At 40.7% G+C, this 17,322-nt stretch overlaps 1 protein-coding gene across 8 annotated transcripts in view; it reads left to right on the top strand.

Annotated features, from left to right (window-relative positions):
* Positions 1-6,739, top strand: part of ncoa2 (nuclear receptor coactivator 2) — a 294,076-nt gene extending 287,337 nt beyond the window's left edge. For all 8 annotated transcript variants that reach the window (XM_060822730.1, XM_060822735.1, XM_060822736.1 and 5 more), the window contains exon 22: positions 1,265-6,739. In XM_060822730.1, coding sequence (XP_060678713.1) covers positions 1,265-1,276 — 12 coding nt within the window. In that variant the 3' untranslated portion in view covers positions 1,277-6,739. The remainder of the gene's footprint in view (positions 1-1,264) is intronic.
* Positions 6,740-17,322: the final 10,583 nt, after the last annotated feature.

The raw sequence follows: 17,322 nt of genomic DNA, 5'->3' as shown, positions 1-17,322 counted from the left end.
AAGGTTGTAAGTGAAAGAAAATTATTTATAAGAATGCCAGACAAAATAGCCATTTAGAGGATTGGTAGCAATTTAGGCTTTATAGTTCTTTGAAGGTGCTACGCAAAAACAAGCTTTCCTTTTCTGAAATAACCTCTGTGAATTGCTAGTATAGCATTGAATCAATTTGAAGGTAGAGAAAAGTAAGTTTTTCAGTTTAAAAAATAAAACCTAATAATCCATTTTCCAAGTAGGAACATACAAAATAGGAGAAGGCAACTGAAGGTCTCTTTCCAGAAGGATGATATTGGACGTAGCATTGGATAAAATTGAATTTCGTAGATAATTGTAATTTTGATAAAACTGTAACATAGCAAATGTTTAGTGTGTCTGTTCTTTGTTTCTTCAACCTGTGTAAATAATTTTTTCAGTTCTTAAATGGCAAATCACATTAAATATTTAACACCAAAGCTAGCTTTTGATTGTTAGGTCCTGACGATGTGAACTTAAAAGTTTTCTGCTGTTTCACTAAGAAAGATTCATTACAAGAGTGCTATAATAATCAGCTGTAGTAAATAATTGATTATGTTTCCATTAGTACAGGGAATAGATTTATGAACTAATGGTGAATAGTATAAGGAGTAAACCTAAACACATTCCTGTGTTTTTAAAACTCCTGAAAGGGCAGTATTTTAAACTGTGTAACATTGTACATGCAGTGTTGGTTTGTCGGTTCCTGGAAACTGCTGACTCTTATACTTTTGAGTTGGAATTTTTTATAAAAAGTAATCACTGACCGGTGGCGAGCATAGAGCAAAACATATTCAGGATATGCTGCAAATCATGAATGTATTGTGGAACAACTGTCACATAAGCAACCTTGGATATTTGATTTTTAAACTTGTTATTGCACTAGAGTCTTAAGGTAATTATTTTATTCTGAAGCACATAAGCAGCTTCTAAAAAGCGCTGTTTTGAAGCAAGCATGCAGAGGGAAGAGTAAAAATGCACAAGGAATTGCTTATTCACAACTCTTTGCCCATTTCTGAGGAAGGGTCATTGGACCCGAAATGTTAGCCACAGAATTTGCCAGACCTGTTAAGCTTTTCCAACAATTTCTCTTTTTGTTTCTGACTTGCATCATCTGCAGTTCGCGCGATTTTAATTAAGGAGTTTCTTATATTCTAGTCACTTGAGGTTCCTCATTCTGCAAGTTTGATTTTGTCGTTTTACATTCTTTGCTTCTGTAGATTACGTAATTATTTTGTACTTTTCCATTCTGCAGAAATATTGCTGACCCTCAGGATTGCTACTCCTCCTGTCTTCATGTGTTTGCTGATGTACAGTGCAAGATCCCGTTCAGGTGGCAACCAACAAACAAGCTCCTCCAGATCAAGCCAAGAAAAGTACAGCAGCCAATTGAACTCTCAGCCAGGCTTTAGAGAAATTGTTACAAGAGTTGCTACTGGAGTGAAGGGCTCCATCGTAGCGATGTACTTGCCTACTGAAGCTGCTTTACCCATTGCATTCACCATAAGTGTGACTTAAGTCTGTCCTCACAATGGATTGACATCGGCTTTGACCCCTGTCCGATGAATGTATTTCTATCGTCATTTTGCAGGATGAGCACGTAATTGCTCTTTTTGATTTTGATCCTCAGTGGTTGCTGACTTTTCTGCTGTTTAATCCAACGTGCAGGCTTTCAGCTGTGTTTTCCTCCAACAGTATTTAGAAATGCAGCTTCTTTTTGAAAGATTTTGCTGTGTGTAATTAAAAACAGAACTTGCAGATAAGCTGAGTGAATGCTGTTAAAGTAACAAATTTTGGGTTTGGAAGGTATCTAAATGGAATTTGACATTGTTTTTATGTTTTTGATAAAACCAAATGGGGATAGACTTCAGGTAGGTTGTTAGTTGATGTCAGCAAAAGAATTAGTGTATTATCTTTTTTATACTGGGGTTCTGCTCTGTGGAGTCATGGCTTAACATCTGGGATGTACGATTTTTCTTTGTCACCATTTTTAATTACAACAGTTAACAAGTAGAATGTATCTGATTCCACAGACCAAGACTACATGCTAAATGTTCTCAACTCTATAGATGTTCACCAGTTACACAATAATAACTTGTCCTACAGCTGCTGTTACTAAATGACAGAAGAACTCAAACATCAACACACTCTGATCTTTTGCATAACCAGCTTTTTTGACCCTTACATCGAGCAGAGATCCAGAATACCTGAACTGTTCCTCTTTTCCTTTCTCCTTGGAGACACAGTGGTCACATTTTCATGCTGGCTACCACAGGAGCAGCTGGCTTCTTCCAGACTAACAACCCATGGCGTTCCCCATGTAACAGTGGTAGGAGCTTTTTAATCTCCAGCAGTTAATCTCTCCTCCACAGTACTATCTCACAAGCAGTAAAATCACCAACAAAAGTATTTGATTTCACCTGGCAGGGAACTCATGGCCAGTCTCGCTACACAGGCAGCAGAAACTGTTCTGCCTTTCACCAGTTCCACATTCCTAATCCTATAACAGTAGCTGGTCTATTCTGACAAAATGTCACTGGAGTCTTTTGTGCCAAGGACTGATTTTCCATCATCCCCGCTTTCCAAGCTTTCTTCCTTGTCTTTCTGTCCCCTTTTTCTCCGAGTCATTACTAATCTCTCTTAGACTATACTCCATCATAGAGGCCAACTTTTCCAGGAGTAAGAAGGTCTATTCTCTGTCCACCTGTGTGAGCATTTTAGAAACATGGTCCTGCAGACCAGACTAAGCTGTGATGTGGAATTCAGCTGCATCACTTAAAAAAAACCTCCCAGATTCTTCTCCATCATAAGCACTTTGAGATAATTCTGTAAAGACAAAATAATGAAAGTAAAGCTGAAAGTTACTTCTCTCATTTTTAGTTTTGTAGTATGTTGCTTACACATTTTCATGGTTTTTATGCAGCCTAGCATGTGTTGTTTGTGTTCACTTGTAGAAACTAATGTATCATGGCTCTATTGCATGAAGTTCAGTGGAGTAACCAGCCCAGAAATTGTAAAGCTTGGAGATGATGAGAAAAAATTATTTTTGCTGAATTTCTAAATGGAAAGGATAATCAGCAGGAATCCTATGCTGATTCTCAATGATTTAATGATGAAACATATTCATCTGAATATGTATTACAGTGCATTAACTCTCTTAAATGACTGTCCCTGAGCAATTAATTTGACCCTTGGCACCAAACAGCCAGGAACAGTGGCATTAAGATGCTTGTAAGTTTTCATTGTGAACAGGGAAATTACTTAGCATTTGACTGGATTTGCAATAACTTAAGTGATCCAAAGGTCTTCATGTATATACAGCCAATAATATATTAATTTTGGTTATGTTTCTGCTCCCTCCTCTACAAACACACAGCAAACCATTCCAATTTAGATGGAGTGTTTCAGAAGGCACAACCCTTGCTAATGGATGAAGAGACTAGTCTCTGAAAGGCAGGTTCAGCTGCCACACACGAAACTATCAGCTGTTGACATGGTTTATCGTCCTCAGCATTGGCATCTGTTGCCATGCCAATATAGGCACTCTTCGTTGTGTTGGTACATGCCAGCCTACAGGTGGTGTCGTCATTTTCCACATCAGCTAGTGTCTCCCAGGTGCTGTAATCATTATCTAAGGTCTTCATAATGTGCTTGCAAACAGAGTTTTGGGCATGCCACCAGTCGTTTGGCACCAAGCACCTCACCGTAGTGAAAGCCCTTGGTTTTATGACCATCTTCCATCCTTTGGATGTGCCCTAGCTGACAAAGTCTCCTCTGAATGCAAACTTCAGAGGTTTGCTTTTTGAGAGGATTACCACTCTTGTGGATTTTGTCCTGATTGGATAAAGCGCAACAAACAGCAAAGACAGAAATTGTTTAGCCTCTTGCCCCAGCTAAGTGGTTTTAATTCTAATGCCATAAACAAATGCAATTTAAAATAGCCATTCTAGAGAACTACATAAATGTGCTTGGAGTTTAGGGTTTTGATGTGTTTCTCTTGAAGTATAGGTATGGTTTATTTTTTTTTAGATTCTGCATTTATTTTGTAGCCAGTCTGAAATGTTGGGTTTGAAAGATTATCAAGTTTAGCTGGCATGTCAGTCAGATATTTTTGTGTCATCAGTTTCATTTTAAGTAGAGGAATCAAAACAGTTTTAAAATTGATCAGATTAAACTGAAACTCTTCAGAATAGGTTACCTCCACAACATTATCTTATCGAAGTTTATTAGCCCAGATCATTTTTGATGCCAGATGTATAAATCATAAACACAGACTATAACCCTCTGTGTAAGTTTTCTTTAACTAATGGAATTTATCTTTACACTCATGACTGTGCTACTGGTCTGTTTAGTTGAGTTTACTTGCATAAGTATTCATGGGATAGTAAAGCTTGTATTGTGAACCATAAGAATAAGGTATTGGGGCTGTTCAAGTTAATGCTCTAAATAGATTATTGTTCATCATAGCTTTATAATGCTGTGGGATCAGAGAATATAGGCGTTTTTGTAAGTTACAGAAACCCAGTGCTTCGTTACTATTTCCTAAAGTCAGTGGCAATTTCCAGGTGCAAAATGTGGCAGTTTGAGGATTAGATGCCACCACAACTAACAAAACACAAATAGCCATAACATTTTCAAATGGTAGAGTATTTTGTAAATTAAAACATGATGACTTTTGGAAAGCATTTGGGTATATAAGCGTCTGATGTATGTAACCAAGCAATAACTTTTACTTGAGAGCATATGTTTTACATACTTGTAGAATTTTGATGAAGTAAAGTTCTTCAGTTGATTCAAAGTGAGGTACAACAGTATTATGTTAGATACCTTGGTAGCAGCCTCTCTCTCTCTCTTATTGTACATAAAAAGAAAAATCATGATGCCTTGATAAGTAGCTATGGAATTTGTTTCAGTAACATTGATGAGGCCAACAAATTATCTGGTGGTTCTCATAGGTAGCGAGCAACCATTTTTAGTTTCCAAATTGTACGGATATCAAGCCTAATTCCCAGCAAACTGCTACACCGATCTGCATAGTTTCCCTCAATCTAATAGTTTGATTAGAATTGGAAGACTTGGTGAATAAATTGGAAGCAGGTGCTTAGTTTATCAAGCTGTTATAAGGACCTGATGATTTTGTATTTGTGTATCAGGCTACAACGGAACATGTTGTCAATAATGGCCCAATACCAACACTGATCATATTGATCACTGTACAGAGACTGAATAACTGGCCTGGTTTTGCTTCAACAGTTGCTTTTAGGAAGAGGTTCTATCACATCTTTCAGCTGCAGATCATTCAGTTGATGAAGAACTGCGTTATTTCCGTGTTAAGATGACATCTTTGTGTTTCAGACTGCTTTAGTATGATATAGCTTTATGTAAATACTGCTGTGAATTAGAAAAGTTTTCTGAAATGCAGGCATTTAATTTTGCCGAGTTTAGAGCCTAGACCTTTGCGTTTGTGTCTATGGGAACATTATGTAATACCTAACAACAAGTTTTCTGTATTTATTCTATTTTATATCTACGCTTTATCTTGATAGACATGGTTTCCAACTGGACGTGTCACTGTTGGAATTGTGAAAATGATAAATCTACTGTTGCCCACAGAGCCAAAAGATTTTTAAAACAAAATTTCTGATAAAAGTGAGAACGTGTATGTCATGCGGTCATTTAAATCCTGTATAGTGTAACCTCAATTTATATCTTCTGTAGATTTGAATGCCTCAAGGTCTATTCTCTTAGAAAGTGAGGGTGCATGGGAGCTACTTTCATTAGGAAGCAACATCTGTCTGATTGATTGAACATAATGCAATCTATAATATTTTCCTCTAACAAAATTTAAAATAATGATGCAAAATTAACATGAAGAACTATGTATTGTAATGCTGTACATTGCAGACAAGCAGGGCTTTGTAGCTCCGTTTGCAAAATCCAAAGATTTCACTGAGTTGATTTTAAAATACAGCTAAGCCATGGTATGTTGGTGTGGTTGAACATCATTTTATAGTATTTCTACACAATTGATTGTTGACTGGATGCAGACACATTCTCTGTACAAACTATACTATGGATTTTCAATTTGATAGGCACTTCCCGTCTACTTTTTTCATTTAGAGCTTGAACTTGTTTTGTAAAACCTTGTCAATTTCTTAGTACAGTGCAGGAAACTCAAATGCTATAACTTAGCATAATGCCTTAGATATGTTTTTATGTCCTGTATATTCCTAGCAGCTGTTTGTTGTATTATATTGTTTGTATAGTGAATTGTGTAAAATTTTTGAATGTGTCATCAGTTATTAATTTTTTTGTCAGATAAATAGAAATATCATAGCAATATGGATCCATGGTTATTGCTTAGTTTTTTGCAGTTATTTTGTTCCTTTTGTGGTCAGTAGCGGGTCACTATTTGTATAATGTATTTTCCCCCCAGTCTCTGAGAGGTGTATATTGACAAGTTGCAAATTCTAAGCAATATGTAAAGTAAGATTCTTCAGAAGGCTTACAGTGTTGCAAGTTCAGAGATGTATTTTTTTTAGTTCACACTAAACACCTTTCCTTCTTCTGGCAGCCATGTTTGTATCCTTATTGTGAGCATTTTATGCCAAGTTAGGTATATTCAAAGAAACTTAAAAAATACATTTATGCAAGTTGTTAACTAATATTGCTTTTGCTGATGTCATTTGCTTACTTGATGTTAAATAATGCTGTTGTAAATAAAGAATCCTGTTATTGCGATGTTTAATAAAATTTAATTCCTTTGAATTTTACATTTTCAATGGAGTAAATGCAACCAAGTTCATACATGTGCAAAAGTATCAGATCTTGGAGACATTGACAGCACATTATGTCCACACCAGTCAACAAAGATCTGCCTATACTAATCCCAGCTCTTCCCCTGTAACTCTGGAGGCTTTAGCAACACAACTGAATATCTTTAGATTAGATTAGATTACTTACAGTTTGGAAACAGGCCCTTTGGCCCAACAAGTCCACACCGACGCTCTGAAGAGCAATCCACCCAGACCCATTCCTCTACAGTTACCCCTTCACCTAACACTACGGGCAATTTAGCATGGCCAATTCACCTAATCTGCGCATCTTTGGACTGAGAGGAAACCGGAGCACCTGGAGGAAACCCACGCAGACACAGGGAGAACGTGCAAACTCCACACAGACAGTTGCCTGAGGCGGGAATTGAACCCGGGTCTCTGGTGCTGTGAGGCAGCAGTGCTAACCACTCTGGCACCATGCTGACCCATCTAAATAATGCTTAAATGTTAAGCGAGTTTCTGCCCCAACCACCCTCCAGGCAATGGGTTCTAAACTCTCACTATCCTTCTGGATGAAAATATTCCACGCAACACCCCTCAGCCTCTATATCTTATTTTAAATCTATGCCCCTTAGTTACTGACCCCACCACTAATAGGAAAAAGTGAATTCCTATCCGCCCTGTTTATGCTCCTCAATCTCGTATAGCTCATATTTTTCCTTCTAGCTCAGACCCTTCAGCATCCTGATAAATCTCCGTTGCGCGCACACTCTTGTGTTTAGATTAGATTAGATTACTTACAGTGTGGAAACAGGCCCTTCGGCACAACAAGTCCACACCGACCCGCCGAAGCGCAACCCACCCATACCCCTACATTTACCCCTTACCTAACACTACGGGCAATTTAGCATGGCCAATTCACCTGACTCGCACATCTTTGGACTGTGGGAGGAAACCGGAGCACCCGGAGGAAACCCACGCAGACACGGGGAGAACGTGCAAACTCCACACAGTCAGTCACCTGAGGTGGGAATTGAACCCAGGTCTCTGGCGCTGTGAGGCAGCAGTGCTAACCACTGTGCCACTGTGCCACCGTGCTGTGTTATCCTATTCCTGCTATATTGTGGTAGCCATAGTTACATGGTGTATACCTGTAGCCGAACCAGTGTTTCATAACCGTTCTAGCATAACGTCCCTGCTCTTGCCTTTCTTAGCTGAGGCTTGGAATGCAAGTGTGCCAAATGCTTTCTTAATCATCTTTCAATACTTGCCTTACAACTGACAAACCACAAAGGGATACAGATAGATTGTCAGTGGAAAAAATATCTAGCTGAAAGAATAAAAAAGTGTTGAGAGGTTGTAAAGCTCTGAGGTGCATAGAGATCTGGGTGTCCTAGTGCATGAATCATCAAAGGTTAATCTGCAGGCACAGCAAGTAATCAGGAAAGCTAATAGAAAGAATGTTATTTTATTGTGAGAAGAGAATTTGAATGTAAGAGTAGGGTGTTGGTGAGACCTTATCTGGAATACAGTGCACAGTACTGGTCACCAAACTTACAGAAGTACATTGATGCAACAGAAGCAATTCCGGGAAGTTTTTCTAGACTAAGACCTGGAACGGATAGACTTCATTTTGAGGAAAGGCTGTAAAAATTAGGCCTATATCCTTAAGAATTTAAGAGTCGAAAGTGACTTAATTGAAACATATTACATTTCTGAGGGGAATTGACTTGGTGGATGTTGAAAAGATGTTTCCTTTTGTGGAGAATCTAGAATGAGTGATCAGAATTTAAAAATAAGGGGTCACCCATTTATTACAGATGAGGGAAAGAAAAATTATTTCGTAGGGTTGCCTGTTTGGAAATCCCTTCTCCAAAGACAATGGATGCAGAATCTTTAAATATTTTTAAGGCAGAAATAGGTCAATTCTCAATTATTGAGGGATAAAAGATTATCTGGAATATGCAGAAATGTAGAGTTGAGGTTAAAAATTATTTGAGACAATTTTATTGAATGACTGAACAGGTCTGAAGGGCCAATGGTCTACTCTGGTTCCTTGATTGTATGTTCTTCAGAGATCGATGAATATGCATTCCTAGGTCTCTCTGATCTCCCACACTTTCCAGGTCCCTGCAATTTAAAATCCCCTACTTTGTTACTCTTCCACTAGTGCATCTTCTCCCACTTTTCCAGATTCAATTTGTTTTTTTTAATTCATTCATGGGATATCAGTCACTGTATTGCCCCCTGACCTGTCAGTTGATATCTGCCTACAGTTAGTGCCTAAGCTCCTCACTTGTTAGCATTCTACCAGTTTCTGTGTCACCTGCAAATTTCTTGATCTTATCCTCTTAAATTTAAGTCCAAATCACTAAGTGCACCACAAATAGCAATGTTCCCAGCACCGAGCCCTGCAAACCTCCACTGGAAATGCCCAGGTGCAGAAATATCCCTCTGATACTGATTGAATGGCAGAGCCAGCTCAAGAAACAGTAGTCCACTTTTGTTTGTATGTTCGTACTCTCTGGAGCTGCTCAAATAACCTCTGATCTAACATTCCCCTTTGTCTTGAATCCCCATGGACTCTTACCTTCATAATCAATCTGCCAAAATGGAACCCATCGAAAGCCTCGCAAGAGTTTATGTTGACTACATCAAATGCACAGCCTTAAACCAGCAATGTTGATCTCTTCAAAGCATTCAATCAAATTCATCAAGCACAACTGTCCCTTAACAAATCCATGCTGACTATTCCCAATGAATCCATGTCTCTCCAAGTGCAGATAGATTCTTTCTCAGTACATTGGTCACAGATGAGTGCCAGAGGACTGCAGGGTATAAAAATATAGCAAACCAGCAATAAGCAGTCAAATGGGGAAAAATGGGTAAGCTAATATTTTGTTATTTGAATGTGTGTAGTGTTTGGAACAAAATAAATGAATTAACAGCACAAATACAGGTTAGGATCTTATTAGCCATTAGCAATACATGGTTACAAGGAGATCAAAGATTCTAGGATGTGGATAAGCCAATTAGAGTTAACCAGGGAAGGTAAGGATAGCATCAAATTGAGGCTAAAAGATGTACAGTGTGGCAAAGATTATTGGCAAACCAGAGGATTGAGAGAGTTTTGAAAACCACCAAAAAAGGAAGATAAAGTTTGTGAGTAAACTTGCAAGTAATATCAAGACAGACAGCAAATGTTTCTTTGAATATATAAGGAAGAGAGAGGCCAAAGTGAACAGAGGTCCTTAGAGAATGAGGTTGAGTAAATAATGATGAGGAACATAGAAATGACAGAGAAGTTAGATAAAGACTTATCATTTTCACAGTGAAAGACACTGAACACATTCCAAAATTACGGCATAATCACAATGCAAAGGGAGGAGAGGAGACAAAAGTCACACAGCACACAAACATTCCCTTCGGGTCCAACTTGTCCATGCCCACCAGGTTTCCTGCGATAGGGTTCAGGTTAGCCTTTCCTAACCCAGCCCATTATAAGCAGAGAATTAATCAGTGGAGGAGACCTGGGTAACTAGGATATGTAGATCAGAGGGTGCCCAGTGGTTAGCACTGCTGCCTCACAGTACCAGGAAGCCAGTTTCTCTTTTCGTATCTGTGGGTTTCTTCCCACAGCCTGAAGTTGGGGTGGCCAGGGATGGGCAGATGAGGTGGATTAGCCATGGGAAAGGCAGGATTACAGGGGTAGGGTAGGAGTGTGGGTCTGGATGGGATGCTATTCACACTGTAGAGATTTTGTGGTTATGTGTACCCTGTCAAACTTCTGCAGCAATTCATCCTGTATTCACAACATTCTCTGTGTCAAAAGGTTGCCCCTCAGTCCCTTTCAAATCATTCACCTTTCACCCTTAACCCATGATCTTTAGTTTTGGAGTCCCCTATCCTGGGGAACGAATTAAAAAGTACAAAAATATCACCAGAGGAAAAAGTGCTAGGGAAACCCATGTGGCTAAAGACCTATAAATCCCTTGGACTTGATGGGATGTATCATAGGATATTAAAGGAAGTAGTTACAGAGACAGTGGGTGCATTAGTGGAAACCTTTGAAGAATCTATTTGCTTCTGCCTTGGAAGTATTGAAAGATTCTGCATTCATTGTTTTACAAGAACAGAAATTCCAAAAGCTTCTGAGAGAAAAAAAATTTCCTCCTCTCTGTCATCCCTTATTTTAAGACTACAACACATTTCTCAATTCTTCCACATGAGTAAATGTCCTTTTGACATTCATACAATGGCCTTTATTTTGAGGGGAATATTAAAATTGAGTGGTTTTGCTAAATCTACACAAGATATTACTCAGACTACAGCTGGAATATTATGAACAGTTTTTGGCCCCTATCTGAGGAAAGTCATAATGGCATTGGAGGCAGTCCAACGAAGTTTTACTAGGTTGATCCTGGATATGGGGAAGATCTAATGAGAGCTTGAGTAGATTGGGTCTGTATTTATTGTAGTTTAGAAGGATGAGAGGCAACCTATTAAAACACAGAGGATATTTAGGGAACTTGGCAGCGTGGATACAGAAACTTTGATTCCCAATGCGAGATAGGTGAGAATCAACAAATATAATCTCAGAAAAGTGGTCACCTACTGAAGAACAAGAATTTCTTTTCTAAGTAGTAAATCTGTGGAATTCGCGACTGCGTCGTTAAGTCATAGAGTTGTACGCATAGAAACAGAACCATGCCAACTACATATTCTAAACTAATCCAGTCCCATTTGCCAACATTTGGCCCATATCCCTCTAAACCCTTCCTATTTGTGTACCCATCCAGATGTCTTTTAAATGTTGTAATTGTACCAGCCTCCTCCACTCTACAGCTCGTTCCATGCATGCACCACCCTTTGCGTGAAAAAGTTATTTCCTCGGTCCCTTTTAAATCTTTCCCCTCTCACCCTAAACCTCTGCACTCTGGGTTTAGATTCCCCTACCCTGGGAAAAGACCTTGGCTGTTGACACGATGCATTCCCATAACGATTTTAAAAACTTCTATAAGATCACTCCTCAACCTCCGACGCTCTGGAGAAAATCACCAGCATATTCAGCAATATTCAAGGCTGAGATGGAAGGGTTATTCCCAAAACGTTGACTTCTCCACCTCCTGATGCTGCCTGGCTTGCTGCATTCTTCCAGCCTCCTGCTTGTCTCCCTCAAAATTAGGGGGAGCAGATTTAGGACCGAATTCAGAAGGAGCTTCACCCAGAGGGTTGTGAATCTATGGAACTCTCTACGCAGTGAAATAGTTGAGGCTTCCTCATTGAATGTTTTTAAAGCTAAGGTAGATACTTTTTTTTTGAACAGTAAAGGAATTAAGGGTTATGGTTAGAGGGCAGGTAAGTGGAGCTGAGTCCATGAAAGGATCAGCCATGATCTTATTGAATGGGGGAGCAGGCTCAAAGGGCCGGATGGCCTACTCCTGCTCCTGGTTTTTATGTTCATAGCAACTCCAATCAAGCATCTCATAGTCAATGAGATCCACCTGGCCCTGGTTCCAATCACTACAACCCCCTTTCCTCCTTTCCACTATACATGTTCCTTGTCCAATAGTTAGCATCCAGTGCTGTGTGCAAGTGACCACATTTTATGGTAAGAAGTGACTGAAGCAGTAATTTCTAGTTTGACACTTGCAGCAAGTAGTGCACAATAGCTAATCATTCAGTCCATTCACCAGAAATTAAAGTCCAATGCATTGCAACATCAGTACTTTTCCAGCTGTGGAAAATGAAAATAAAAAGAGATCAAAACTAAATCCAAGCCTGTCCTCATTTGAGAAATTTCCAGGACAAACTGCAGGGCATGCCAGATTAGTCCCATCTTTCATGAACCTACATGGATAAAACAGGCCAAATAGCCATCAGATGTTTCTATGCCAAGTGCACAGATGTGCTTTTAGTGGTGAAAGGACAGAGAGCTAACTACAGAGGCATGAGGGTCCATCTGTGCTGGTGGAAGAGGGTGAATTTTAAATTAAGAGTGCAAATGCTAATTGTGTCACTAAAACGCTGATAAGAACAAAGAAAATTTACTGCCCTCCAAGCCTGAGCTGATCCAAATCCACTGTCTAAACCTGTCGGTCAATTCCTAAGCATCTGTATCCCTCTGCTCCCCACCTACTCATGTATTTGTCCAGACTCTTCTTAAATGAATCTATTGTGCTGCCTCTGCCCCCTCTGCTGGTATCGCATTCGAGATGCCCACCACCCTCTGTGTGTGAGGTACTTACCATGTATCCCCCTTAAACTTTTCACCTCTCCTTGAAAGTGTGACCTCTCATTATTGAATCCGTCACCCTGAGAAAAAGCTTATCTATCTTCACCTTGTCCATACCCTTCATGATTCTGTAAACCTCAATCAAGTCCCCCCTCAATCTTCTTTTTTCTAATGAAAATAAATCTAACCTACTCAATTTTTCCTCATAGCTAGCACCTTCCATACCAGGCAACATCCTCGTAAACCTTCCCTGCACCCTCTTAAAAGTGTCCACATCCTTTTGGTAATGTGGCGACCAGAGCTGTACACAGTATTCTAAATGCGGCCGAACCAATGTCTTGTACAATGTTAACATGACTTGCCAGCTCTTATACTCAATACCCTGTCCAATGAAGGCAAGCATACTAAATGCCTTCTTGACCACTCTATCCACCTGTGCAGAACCTTCAGGGTACAATGGACCTGCACTCCCAGATCTCTCTGCCCATCAATCTTTCCCAAGGCTCTTCCATTCATTGTATAATTAGCTCTAGAATTAGACTTGCCTAAATGCATCGCCTCACATTTGTCAGGATTGAAAACCATCTGCCACTTTTCCACCCAACTCTCCAGTCTATCTATATCCTCCTGTATTCTCTGACTGTCCCTTATGATTTCTGCTACTCCACTTAGGGCGGCACAGTGGCTCAGTGGTTAGCACTACTGCCTTGCAGCACCAGGATTCCAGTTTCGATTCCAGCCTTGGGTGACTGTCTGCATGGAGTTTGCACATTCTCCATGTGTCTGTGTGGGTTTCTGTGCAGGGGGACAACATGAGCTGTCCTCTAGCACCTCACCTGTGTTTAAGGATGCCACAAAGATATCTGTCAGGGCCCCAGCTATTTCCTCTCTCACTTCCCTCAGCAACCTGGGGTAGATCCCATCCGGTCCTGAGGAATTGTCCACCTTAATAACCTCTAGCCTACCCAACACATCTTCCCTACTTACGTCAACGTGATCCAGACTAATCAAACTGCTATCTCTAATCTCAACATTCATCATGTTCCTCTCCTCAGTGAACATTGATGCAAAGTAATTATTCAGAATCTCACCCATGCTCTCAGGTTCGACATACAGCCTTCCATCGTTATTCTTTAGTGGACCAATCCTTTTTCTAGTTACCCGCTTGCTTCTTATATAAGAATAAAATGTTTTGGGATTCTCCTTAATTCTGCTCGTTTAAAGCTATTTCATGACCCTTTTAGCCCTCTTGATTCTTCGTTTAAGACTTGCCCTACTCTTCCAATATTCTTCCAGGGTCCGTTCTGTTCTTAGCTGCTTGGACCTTATATACGCTTCCCTTTTTCCTTTTCTTTTTCCATCACACCAGGACTAAATGTAATACAATTCAACCATTCAGTCTATGAAGCAGTTGATAGATCCCAGTTACTCTGTAATTTATAAGTATTTTGCATTTTGTACATGTCCTCTGTTTCACACACACAAATGGCCATTTTATGTTGGTGGGAGACAAACTAGTTAACACGTTGGGGGGGTGCGGTTATACAAGTCTAACATCCCCCTCAGTGGGGAGGTCATTAGGTATCATTCAGGCACAGGTTAATTTATTTTCTCCCCACCAAAGCCAAGAGGGATTTAAATCAAATGTAGTTGTCTTTTTGAGTTGAGTTAACCTCGATTTGGTATCAAATCTGAGCATGATCTGTATGTTCACACCACCAGCATGAGGTTTCCCTCTCAAAATAAAATCACATATGTTTCTCTAATGAGACAATAGGAATGTAATGTGCATTTCTTAAGCTTTCTGCTGCTAAAAAAAAAGTATGTTTTGTCAAGAGGGGCGTTTCTCTTCTACACTGACCCTTAGCTTCTGTTTAGACTGAAAGAAGTAAAATCTATGGCAATGACATGGAAACATTAGTTCACTCTTAAACTTTCTTCGTTACTGTATATTTCCAGCTGGCTAGGTCTTGACTTGTCCAGTAAAAAGCACACTTTCCAATGTTACCCAAATTATTTGTTTTCTTGAAACAACAACATAAATTGCTGGAAAAGCTCAGCAGGGGGATGTTGCCAGACCTGCTGAACTTTTCCAGCAATTTCTGTTTTTGTTTCTGAGTTCCAGCATCTGCAGTTCTTTCAGTTGTAATTGTCTGTTGAGAGTGTCCATCCTAGTCTCAGAGCAGTGTGTCATGGTCGGTCCTGGGGATGGACTGGTTTAAAACTTGTGGGGAAGAGGGGATACCAGGGGGATACTGGCGTGGTATGGAAGTGGGGGCATCTCAAGGATGGGGATTAGAAGCCACAACCAGGGACGCAGAGGGTGTAAGTAAGTTGAAGGGTGAATATTCAACAGAGATGGGGAGGGATACAGACTGTTGTCATTGGTGGATATGGTGTGATATAGGAATGGGTCTTAGCAGCTGTCACTATCACTGCTATCTCAACAGAAGACATGTGCATCACAACAGCAGGCTGGCAGCTCTAACCTGTTCAGGATCAGGAGGCGGGAAGGGGAGTTGTAGATGTAACTCCATGACGGTGGTGGGAAATCATAGGAGTGATGCCGAGCATCACATTGAAAGCGATGTAGATGTTCAGGAGGGAGGGTCCTGGATGATCAGGCTGCAAAAACCCTTCACATCTTCCTGACTCCTAATTGTGAGCGACCAATGGAAAGTGGCTGCGACCACATCTGGTGTGGGTGGAGTCAGTGTTTGTTTCCTGTCCGATCATATTGGGTTTTCTGTTGATGGACAGGACACCTTTGAAGAGGCAACAGCATCAACTGGGCGCTTACAGTGTAAGGGTCAAAGTTATTTACAATCATCTCATCGTGCAGCTGAAATGCATGTACTGTACAACTCTGAAAACATGAGTTCTGGTGGTGCAGTGGTAGTGTTCCTATCTCTGAGTGAGGAGGAGGAATCGAGGACCGCAGATACTGGAGATCAGAGTGCTTGTGCCTAAAATGTCGACTCTCCTGTTCCTCGGATGCTGCCTGACCATCTGTGCTTTTTCAGCACCACATTCCCTGAGCCAGGAGACCTGGGTACAAGTCCCACCTGCTCCAGAGGCAGGTAATACAATCTCTGGGCAGTTGATTAGAAAATACATGCGGGATGCAAATGTTGGATATACTCCTGACCATATCATTGATTGTTGCAGATTGAAGATTGTCAAACTCTGTGAAGGACAGGTAATCCCAGATGGCACTAAAAGTAGCATCTGCAGGCCACAAAGCACAATATAATGCAAGATCCCACAGGCTGCACAGGGGATACAGCCTATCATCTTGAACTGGAGGATAATCCAACATGCTTTTGCTTTACTGGATAACATAGGGCTGACAGCACTAGGTCTCAATACACAATGGGCAGCTCAGTGGTTCGGACTGCTGTCTCACAGCGCCAGGGACCCGGGTTAGATTCCACCCTCAGACAACTGTGTGGAGTTTGCACATTCTCCCTGTGTCTGCGTGGGATCCCTCCGGGTGCTCCGGTTTCCTCCCACAGTCCAAAGATGTGCAGGTCCAGGTGAATTGGACATGGACAATGGACATGGAAAACGCAGGATGGGGTGGGTCTAAGTGGGATACTCTTCAGAGGGTCGTTATGGACTTGATGGGTCAAATGGCCTGTTCCACATTGTAGGCTTATGCAGTACAATCTCCTACAGTTTTTTTGCAACTTCACTGGTGCAGCATTTATTGGAGTAAGGTCCAATACATAAGTGGCATTGGACGCGGTGCATAGCAGGTTCACAAGGTTGATGCCAGGTACTGAGGGATTTTCTTAAATTGTCTCAATATGCTGAATGGCCTCCTTCTTCTCCTGTATCTCCAGCGCTTATGGTGTCATGCAGAGGGATTTAATAACCCTCCATGTCCCACTGGATGGAGAAGTATGGAAACCGTCATTGATCAGGGATGTGAATGCTGACTGTTCCCATTACTAAGGACCTGTTCTGTTTCTTATGTGAGGAACAGAGACACACCAAGCCTAGGACTGGCAGCAACTTTGGGCAGATGCCAAGATGGGATGTGATGGATGCTGAAGAGCTGGGAGAGGGGGAGCAGTCTTCAGAGAAGGACATTGAACAGGATGAACATCACCTTCTGCACAACAGAGTGTCAGCCGATACAAACCAGACTTAAACCAGGTCTAGCAAACGGAGTGTTTGATGCAATGATCATTCAGGGACTCCAAAGCCTGTTGTTGCTTGAAAGGTAGAAGGTGTGCTCCAAGAATCAAGGACAGATTTTCTTTGTTTTCTGTTAGCTTTGGCTGCTGCTGAATAAAG

The sequence above is a fragment of the Hemiscyllium ocellatum genome, chromosome 4, assembly GCF_020745735.1.
Source record: "Hemiscyllium ocellatum isolate sHemOce1 chromosome 4, sHemOce1.pat.X.cur, whole genome shotgun sequence".
NCBI classification, from domain to species: Eukaryota; Metazoa; Chordata; class Chondrichthyes; order Orectolobiformes; family Hemiscylliidae; genus Hemiscyllium; species Hemiscyllium ocellatum.
The sequence above is the reverse complement of the archived record's forward strand: the minus strand, read 5'-3'. Positions and strand labels throughout refer to the sequence as shown.